Genomic DNA, 10,124 nt, shown 5'->3' with positions numbered 1-10,124 from the left:
GCCGGGGGGCGCCGCGGAGCAGCGGGGTGTGTCACCGGCGACCGTCGGCCCTCGCGTCGTAAATCCAGAAAGCCGGGGCTTTCTTGAGGGTAGAGGAGGGCACTGGAGCGATGCCACTTAGGGGGCAGGGATCGAGCTGGAGTTTCGGCCGTGGTTTGCGCCACAAGTGAGGGAAGACGCCGAGTTTAGGCCGCTTCAGGTCTGTCCCCTCCCCCACATCATGGTTCCAGGCTGGGCTCCGGGCTCGGCGCTGGGCCCCCCGAGTTTCCCTTGGGATCCAGCCTAGCGGGCCGCAGGCACAGAGAGCAATGTACCTCGCTTGTTCTTCAGACAAAGATGGGATCGGATCTCACTTCTGTTGGAAACGCAACCCTTCCACCTTCAGTGGAGAGTGGTTTCCTGGAGCCCACCTTGGAGCTGGAGGCAGGTCCCAGGGAGTCGGTGCTCCCAAGTTTATTTTGGGAAGACGCCTTGACAGCGTCCACAACAACAACTTTGAATGAGTAACTGAGTCTTCTCTTCCTGCAGTGGCACCTTCCCCAAGAGCCTTAAGGACACTTCTTTCATCCTCCCCTACCTCCCACAAAAACTTCAGTTAGGAAAAGGCCCTGCAACTCCCCCTCCCCAGCCCTGGGGGTGGGGCAGGGGCACACTGAAGGGGGGAGAGGTGGTAATTAACCAACCGACTTTGACCCTTGATCTGCAGGCTCCATGGCACCGCCCAGACCTTTAGGAAAGTTAAGAAGAGAGGGATATGGGTGAGGGCCCCCCGCTGTGAGGACTGCCTCAGTTTCCCTCCTGAATAAGCTGTTGGAAATGGGAGTATAGTGGGGAGGTCTTTTGGCTTCACCTGCCAGGATCCAATGACCTGAGGTGTTGGTAGGATATTTCACAGTTTAACCTTACTTTAAGGGGCTGGGCCACTCTTCTGTAGTCTCCTTAAACAAGGGATTGGGCCCAAAAGCCCTGATGACCCCAATGGGGAAACTGAGGCAAGCTGAGTGTGCTGCTTTGCCTAAGGTGGGTTGGGGTATGGGCTCAGGATTCTAGTTTCTTGATAGCCTAGTGTCCTGGCCAGCTGGCCAGTGCTCCACCTCCGGAAGGCTCTGTCAGAGAACAGCCCCTTCCTTACTTCTGCCTCCTCCCCAACCTGTGTTTGACTTGCTGCTTAGCTGCTCTTTGGGATCTGATAAACTGAACTTGGACTGTGTTAAAGGTGAGCCGAGTCTTGAGCTGGACTCAGTGTGCTGTTATTTTTAGGTTTATTTCTAATTGTAGTCAGTAACAGTTCAAGTGTTGACTTTTACAAAGGAAGAAGAAATTCTGTTTGTTCAAATCATTGACTTTTGGATCCTAGTGATCCCCACTAGCACCACTACAGTTCTGGTGACCACAGTGGGAGTGGTGGTGGCAGAGACTGTGCCCCAGGGGCAGTCAGTCGCATCAGGTGCAGAGGTCACAGGAGTCCACTGCTGCTGCTGTCCAGGTGAGGGAGCACGCAGGTCCTCACTCTTGTGGATGGTCCCGGATTGGGGGGATACTCCCCAGAGACCTGTAAGAGTTGCCCTCACACTTCCCCCAGCTCTAGCCAGGGGAGAGCCCTGTGGATGAGGCAAGGGTAGAAGTTACAGAACTTAACTTTACCTCAGAAAGCCGTGTTGTTGCCCACTGGAGTTTCCCACAGTTTGGGGAAATGAGAAAGGGAATGTTCTCTATCCATGCTCGGGTGCCTCAGGTGGCTGGAAAGCAGGGGCTGTTTTGTGGTGGCTGTGCCCTGGCTAGGGCATTCTATCACCAGCCAACCATGACCCCGGGAGCTGGCTGGGCACGTTTCAGTCCCCCACCTCACAGACTCCAGCTCAGGGTGACTAGCTAAGCACTAACCCGGTTCCCACTGGAAGCCCTGAAGAGCAGGAGCACATCTGAGTTCTGACCTTCCCGCCAGGGATTTCTGGGACCTTTAAAGCCTCACAGAGACCACCTGGAGGGAGGTTTCACCCGTGACTCAAAATCACACCAGCCCTTCTCCTGAAGGCAGGAAGGTTCCCTTCCCAGGGCAGAATCTGTCCCTCAGCCTCTCCCTCCTCCCAAAGCTGAGGGGAAAGCCCAGAGGGGCAGGCCAGGGAGGAGGCCCCTCCCCCCATCTCCTCACTCCTGGAGTGGGCTTCTCTCCTTGGTTGTGTCAATATTGACTGTGGAGTGACAGGGAAGCATGCTGGTTTCTTGAGGATGAGCCAGGGCCCTGTACCTGAGGTAAATTCCACCTCTAAATTGGGGGAAGGGCTCCAGCAGCAGGGATGAGGTGGAGTCTCCAAGCCCAGCCCCTGCTGAGTGGAGTCTTTATGCCAGGAAGACACCTGGGGGTCAGACCCTGCCTGGAAGCTGGAACTCCAGGGCCATCCCTGGAACCTCCTCCAGGCCCCAATCCCCCACTTCCGAACTCCCCTCTGGCTGCTGGTCTGGGCCTCTGTTTACAGGCGTAGCAGCACGTGCACAAGCCTCAGGACAAGTCCAGGAACGAGCCCAGGAGGCCAGCAGAGCTGAGCTGCTGAAGCCTGGGGTTTCCTTTAGCTTACTAATGTGGCCCAGCCTGGCTCTGTGGGAATTTAGTAGCTCGTTCAGGCTGAGCCAGAAAGACCAAAAAAGTTTGCTTTGGACCCAGGACACAAGTGTGGGAGGGCTGAGAGCTGGGAGGTAAGGCCTCTGAGTGTTGTAGTAATCCTGGGAATGCTGGGCAGGAAAAGAGAGGTTTGCTGTGGCCTCTAGGTAGTGAGATTGAGAGGAGGGACAGTCAGCCAGTACACTGGGAAAGAAGAGTAACTTGGGCCCCAGTGTTGGACTAGATGGGACTTCTACTTCTCTTGTGGGACACTATCATGTAAGCAGTTTGTCTCAAGCTTGAGTGTCCCAAGGCAGAGTGCCTTTATGTTTGTTTGTCTGTTTTGTTTTTGAGACAGTGTCTCACTATGTAGCCCAGGCTGGCCTTGAACTCACAGCAATTCTCCTGCCTCAGCCTCTTGAGTGTGGGGATTACAGGCATGCAGTGTCTTTTTGTCATTGTTTGTTTCAGCATGTATTATGTGGCATCCCACGGGGGTGCCTAAGCTGGTGTTGGGCAGGAGGGTGACTGATGTCACAGGAAGCAGAGTACATCTATCCCAGATTGTGCACCCTGGTGTGAGGTCCTACGGCACAGTTCTAACTTCAACATGGAAACTGAATGAGAAGTGGTTGGAAAAAGGGACTCTGGCACTAAACAGAATGGCAACAAAAGGCCGAGAGACAGACCCACTGTGTTCATAGGGCTGTAACCTCTGCCAGTTGGCTGGTGCCATTCCTTTCAAGAAACTGTTAGCTGACTTGTAGGACTGGGGGAACTAGGCACAGAAGACCCCAGCCCTTCCTGGTAAAAATGCAAGGCTGCTTAAAGCTAACTGGGCTGTGCAGAAACATGTTTAGAATAGAGTTGACCCCCCCACCAGCACCCATGTGGTCAGCTGAAGGACCACACATCTGCCTCCGTGTCCTCACATCTGCCTCACATCTCCCTAGAGAGCCAGGACCAGGCCTCATACCCAGCACTGTCCTGGGGCCTTGGAGGGGGTAGGACCTGGCATTCTGTCCACTATTAGGACCAGTAGCTTTCAGTCCAAGAGAGGGGAGCTCTCAGAGGGTTAGCAGGATTCAGGATGGGCAGCTGCCTAGACACAGTCCCTGTATGTCCCGTCCACTGCTGAGGTCACTGGGTCACAACATTGTCCAGGTAGAGGCACGCTGGGCCTACAGGAGGGGACCCACTAGCCCCTCATGATGCAGGTACAGGGCCTGCTGGTTTGGCCTTGCCATACTCCACAGCTGTGGGCGGGCAATGAGTGGCCACAAAGGGCCACCGCCTTGCCGGAAACATCTAATTAGGGGACAGGGAGCAGCATCAACAGGGCCCAACCAGTTCTGCTTCCTGCCTCCTGCCACTAGTGGCACTTGGGATGGGTGCTTGGCAAGCCGATGTGCACTCTCTGTGTGTGTGGCCCCACAGGGACACCTGGGGGTGGCACAGAGACAGGTTTGTCGGGGTGGGTATGATGAGGCACACATCCCCACCCTGGCAGCCTCACCTGCCTCTTGCTCAGGGTAGAGGTGGCAAAGAGCAACCCAGCAGCCTCCACCCCATCCCCAACTCAGCACCAGTCTTCCAGGCTTGTGTGGGTGTGCAGAGGCAGGCAAAAGACATGAGCTTGGGTCCCCAAAACCCTGACCATGAGCCAAGTGGAGCCAGGGAGCCATGTTTAAACTCCTAGTTTAAACCAGCCCACCTCACCTGCTGTCCCTCCTCCTGCTGCTCCCAGGGCAGGCTGTGTGGCTTACTTCTGGCTTTCAACTTGGGGGAGCCTCATGCTGTCCTCAAATGAGACAGAAGAGGGTAAAGGTCCCCATTTGTCTCCACCTGGGGTAAGAAACAGAAATGGCCATTCAGTGTTGAGCTCTCAGTCAAGGTCTTCAGTGACAAGTAAGTGGCACTAGAAACTGCTAATCCTCTGTCACTGCTCCTGAAGTCCTGGTCTTGTGTGTGCCAGCACCTCTCACCCAGGGCAGACTGACCTTTGACAGTGGGCCCCCTCAGCTTGACACCAGCCTTCGTGGCCCCAAGAGAAGTGGGACGCCAGTCAGGGGCCAGGCCAGGGCTGGTGAATCAACTCCTGGAATGAGGTGGCTCATTAAAGTCCCCCGGACAGACGGACGCCAGTTGCCCGCAGAACGGGTTCTGGGCGCGGGCAGGCGCATTCTTCTCCTGTCAGACCTTTGTTGTGTTTTGAGGGGGCGAGAGCTGGGGCCTCTCCCGAAACTCCAGTACTCTCATACTTACCCTTCCTCCCTTATTACGTTCTTCTACATCCCTATCTGTCCTCAGCAAGGGTCGGGGGAAGCAATGGCCCTGCTTGGGTCCTTGGCCCTCTCTCACCAACTTCAGCCAGGGAGTGGAGAGCCCAGCTCATGGGTATGAAACCTCAAATCTATGGCCTAAGTCCCTCTGTGACTCTCATCCTTTTCTATCCCAAGCTCCATCAGTTGATTGATTGATTGTACTGGGGATTTAATCTAATTTTTAAAATTTTTTTATTCTGAGACAGGGCCTCATCAAGCCACTGTGTTGCCCAGGCTGGCTCAAACTTGTGATCCTCCTGCTTGAGCCTCCCAGAGTGCTAGAATTATAGGCATGGGCTACCATACTAGCCATCCCATCTTGATTTGTCCTTCCAAAGCTTGGGAAATGTTCCTAAAGATTTTAAGTATCATGCTTAGGCTATACTAATTGAAATTTTAATTGAAAAACTAGACCATTTTCCCCCAGCTCTGTTGGCTTTGAGATTTGTCCTTCTGGGTCAGATTTGGCCAGTCTCCCTCAGGCCTAGGGCCCAAGGTTGGCTGCCATGCCTCCCTGGCCCGTTTAGTCTAAGGTGCCTACCTTAGGGAGCAGCTGTGTCAAAAGCTGCCAGGTATCGGTGCTGCCACTGCCAGAGGGAGCCCAGCCTGACAGCCACAGCAAGCAAGCGGTCCACTGTGGGGGAGGGTTGCATAAGCGCTGGGCAGGCCGCCCAGAGACTGTTACGAGCATCCACCTGCTGCTCCCTGACCTCCTCCCTCTCCACCCACCTGGCCTGTTTGCCTGCGGTGCAGGGCCCAGCCCAAGTCAGGAGCTTGGAGGCCGATGGACTGCAAAAGCAGGGACCAGCTAGGCCAGGCAAGAAAGAGGCTAAGACCACCTGAACCCCCAAGGCCAGCAGCTAACTCTGCTTGGAGGAGAGACGTGGAGGGGCAGACTACTAGTGACCCTTCCAGGGCCAGGATGAGCCTCAAGGAGCTGTTGCTGGCCAGGCCCTCAAGTGGTGCCCTTTGTCCCTACAAGACTGAGGACAGGCCTGGAATCCAGAGGGACTGGCCCAGGTGGGGCTGGGCACACAGCTCTGCAGGCATAATTGGCAGGGCAGTTTGGTCCTCCCAGTTCCGCTAAGACACAAATTACTCAGCGGGCAGTGGCGCTTAGCTGGCGTCACTGGTAATTACCTTATTGGGGCAGGGAATGGTGGGTTGGGAGCAACCCCATTCTGCTGCATGCCCGCAAGGGGAGGGACAGAGGCCCCAGGTTCCAGCCATGTCCTTGCTAGGGAACCTTCCTGAAACCTGACTGGATCCTCTTTTCTCCACATGCCCTCACCTGGTTCCTCTTCTCTCCCCAGTCAGCCTGGGCTTCTGCCCACCACAGCCCTACCGAGAGCCAGAGCCATCAATGGCTGAACCTCCTTCTTGCTCCCTGGCTTTGGACATGAGCCTTCGGAACTCCGGCTATGGTGTAGCTCCTGGGCCCTGTGTGGTGGCCCAGCTGCCCTCTGAAGACTTGGGCCGCCTGACAGATGCCCAAAGCAGAGACCAGGGCTTCTTGCGCACCAAGATGAAGGTAATAACTCTCAGGCTGTCTTGAGGACCAGGGCCGTGTGTCCAACCCACAAGACATGGTGCAAATGAGACAGTCAGAGACTAACCAGGGTCCTTGGCTAGGGCTTCTGTAGAGAACTTAGCTGGGGCATAGATGAGCAAGAGAAGTAAATAGGTCTAAAGTGGGAACATCTAGCCCTTTCCAGTCAGTGTCCCTACAATATTCAGTACAGCAAGGAGAGCCATACAAAGAGCCACCTTTTTGCATAGAAGTTTCAGGCGGACCCGTTAGGTGGGAGCCTGGCATGGGTGCCTCTCCTGGGTGCTCCTATCTGGGCCATAGCCTGTGTGAGGTCTGGAGTTGGTGTTATAGTTAGCTGTTCCCTGAAGCAGGTGGCAGCAATACCTTTCCTAGGACTGTATCTATAGTCCATCAGCACCCAAAGCTGTGCCCTAGGGGAATGTGCCATGCACAAGGCAGCACAGAGGCCCCCACTTCCAAGGACAACACCAACAAGAGTCTGGCCCCAGCTGCTCTGCACTCCTGTGAGCTCCAGGACTAGGAAGCTTCCACCAGTAGTGACCCATCAGAAGGGCACCCCTCTAGTGTGCCAAAAGTCTGTAGACAGTGGGCAGTGGAGCCATCCTTCCCCTAATGCCTTTGGAGGCCAAGTGTGTAAAGTTCCTGGAGAGCAGTGATCCAATGTGTTTAGTTATTGGTCCCAACCAGCTGGGTCCTCCTGACATTCACAGTGCCCCTTACCCACCTAGGGCCTTTGCCACACCCCTGGGGCCCCTGTGGGTAGAGAGAGCAGAACAGAGGGGACAGATGGCACAGGAGCCAATGGAGTAGAGTGAGTCCTGACCCAAAGGTCCTGACCAGCTGGCAACAAAGGGTGCTGCAAGCAGAACCAGATAAGGGTGCTGAATGGGAGGTATGGTGTGACCAGAGGAGTATCCAATGATAGGACCACTCACAGAGAACAAGCGACCTCTAGCTTGTTCAGGTGAAGGTGAAACGTTCCTGCTGCCACTTCGAGCAGCACTTTCAAAGGTGTCTGGTGACTCCCAGGACTCTCAGAGGACCCCAGAGAGGGAGAACGAAGATGGTAGAGGTGGAGCAAGAAAGGCCCCAAGTGACAGGCACGAGCTTGTGGTACCAGTCTTTCCACTTGTGTTTAAATTTAAATTTTTCTATCATGAAAAAAATAATTTACAGGCAAGGGCCAGGGATTTAGCTCAGTGGTGCCACCACCTGCCTCACAAGCACAAGGTCCCTGGTACCAAAAAAAAAAAAAAAGAATTACAGGCAAGAAGATGGCAAAAGGGGATGAACTGTGCCACATCAGGCCTGGCTTGAGTTAAACGAGAGAGCTGGGCTCTCTCAGGCAGGACTCTGGGCTCACAGAGGTACCACAGCCTGGGACACGTCTTCCTGTGCTGAGGCAGAAGGAGAGTGAAGGGCAGAAACCACAGACTGGCCAAGGTGCCTCAGTTAAGGGTATAGCTGTGCCTGCTGATGCAGCCGCCATTTCTGTAGGTTAAGGTGCCCCTCTCAGTATGGTTAAGGAGAGCCTGTGTGACAGCTTCAAAAGGGAGCTCAAGACCCAAACAGGAGGCAGCACCAGTGACCCTGAGGTTCCATTAGCCCCCACACTGCCCATCTCTGGGCTGTGGTCCCTGGAGGTGGCACTTGAAGGTACTGGTACCCAGTGTTTATGTTTCGCAGCCTGCAATCCCAACTTCTGGAGTCTGTCACAAATGGAGTCTTTGCCCACAGGTGACTGCAGGGGATAGTCCCAGTGGAGACCTCTTCACCTGCCACATCTGTCAGAAGGCCTTCACCTACCAGCGCATGCTGAACCGCCACATGAAGTGTCACAACGATGTCAAGAGGCACCTCTGCACATACTGTGGGAAGGGTTTCAATGACACTTTTGACCTCAAAAGACATGTCCGGACCCACACAGGTAAGCAGGAGCCAGCAGCCAGGAGGGAACAGCTCAGCCCTGCCCAACTGAGGCCCCGTGGGAGACTCCAGGAGCCTCATTGATGATGGCAGCCCAGGAAGGACATCTTGGAGGTCAGGGTGGAATCCCTGAGTTGATCAGTGAGGACTTTGGGGTTGAGAGTCACTTAGGAAATTGGTGCTGGATGGGCCTCATTCATCTCTCTGCCCTAGCCACCTGTCCTGGCTTTTCTGGGTCTGGATGCTGGTGACAGGCACTGAGGTCCCTGTTAGGTCCCTTATGCCAGGCACTGTCTCCCACAGGTGTGAGGCCTTACAAATGCAGCCTGTGTGATAAGGCCTTCACTCAGCGCTGCTCCCTGGAGTCTCACCTCAAGAAGATCCACGGTGTGCAGCAGAAATATGCGTACAAGGAGCGCAGGGCCAAGCTGTACGTGTGTGAGGAGTGCGGCTGCACATCTGAGAGCCAGGAGGGCCACGTCCTGCACCTGAAGGAACACCATCCCGATAGCCCATTGCTACGCAAGACCTCCAAGAAGGTGGCCGTGGCCTTGCAGAACACTGTCACTTCCCTATTGCAGGGCAGCCCCCACCTCTGAGTGGCATAGCTCAGGGGTGCTTTGGGAGTCCAGAGAGGGTCCAGGTTTGCCACACTGCTGCCCAACCAGACCACCCTCCTGCATGATCAGGACTGGAGCCCCCCATGCCTTAGTTTCCCCCATAGGCATATGCACTCCTGAGGGCCTAACACTGACCTTGGCAGCAAGAGGAGATCCTGTTGCCCTTGCCTCTGAATACAGGGTAGGGGCTTCCTGGCCCCTGGGGACAACAGAGTCAAGAGCACTGGCAAAGAGCACCCCTGCAAACAACCACAGTGGAGAGCCAGTGGCAGCCCCCACCTGCAGGGCTGCAACAGGGGACTCTGCCCTCTGACAGAGGCACGTGCACGGCTGTGTATGTATAGGTGCACGTGCATGGATGTGTAATTCTGCTCAGTGTGTGCTAGCACGTATGTGCACCAGGCGTGTGCGTGGATGCACACAGGAGGCCTTTCCACATATCACCTCATTTTTAACAAATCAATCATAAGGTGCCAAGCAAGTTTCGTTTCCTTTTTTTAAAGATGACAAATGTACAGATATTAATATATATTTTGGTGCCCATGACTACTGTTTTTAAGAGCGGGATGGAGCTGGCTTTTCTCCACCCCTGTGTGGTTCTGTTTATCCTGGACATTTCAAACCTTTTCTGTGCCTTCATCTAGGGGTGACTGCCTGACCCACCCCTATTCTTGGAGATATTTAACCAAATGAAGATCTTCCATGCGGCCCACTCCAAGGGTGGCTTGCTCGTTCTGTTTCTCCCCTTCTGCTGGACAGTGCCTCACTGCTGCTGCCCTCCATCCCATCCTTTCTGGAGAACCTGTATGCTCCTGGGAGGCTGTAGAGGCCGGGCAGGTGCAATGCAGGTCTCTGATACTGAGACCACTGCCTGAAGTACTAAGTCAAATGCACAGCCAGGTTGAAGGCCAACCTGGTAAGTCAAAAACCTAAGTACCCCACCCCCCAAAAAACCCTAAGTACAGCAGCAAACAATTGAATAGAATCATAACACATCAGAAACTTCCAGAGGGAGGAGAGTATTAGATAGTTAACAAATTTTCTTTGTAGCCTTTTTTTGTTGTTGTTGTTGTTGTTTTTGGTGTGTTTTTTTTTTTTTTTTT

At 54.5% G+C, this 10,124-nt stretch overlaps 1 protein-coding gene across 4 annotated transcripts in view; it reads left to right on the top strand.

Moving 5' to 3' along the window:
* Ovol1 (ovo like transcriptional repressor 1) overlaps positions 1 to 10,111 on the top strand; it is a 17,798-nt gene extending 7,687 nt beyond the window's left edge. For all 4 annotated transcript variants that reach the window (XM_010635960.3, XM_010635961.3, XM_010635962.3 and 1 more), the window contains 3 exons: positions 6,237 to 6,454; positions 8,213 to 8,402; positions 8,705 to 10,111. In XM_010635960.3, the coding sequence (XP_010634262.1) occupies positions 6,237 to 6,454; positions 8,213 to 8,402; positions 8,705 to 9,000 (704 nt within the window). In that variant the 3' untranslated portion in view covers positions 9,001 to 10,111. The remainder of the gene's footprint in view (positions 1 to 6,236; positions 6,455 to 8,212; positions 8,403 to 8,704) is intronic.
* The last annotated feature ends 13 nt before the right edge of the window (positions 10,112 to 10,124 follow it).

Source organism: Fukomys damarensis, unplaced genomic scaffold (assembly GCF_012274545.1).
Source record: "Fukomys damarensis isolate Sample0158 unplaced genomic scaffold, DMR_v1.0_HiC HiC_scaffold_27, whole genome shotgun sequence".
NCBI lineage: Eukaryota > Metazoa > Chordata > Mammalia > Rodentia > Bathyergidae > Fukomys > Fukomys damarensis.
Note: the sequence above shows the minus strand (reverse complement) of the source record. Positions and strands in the feature narration are given on the sequence as shown.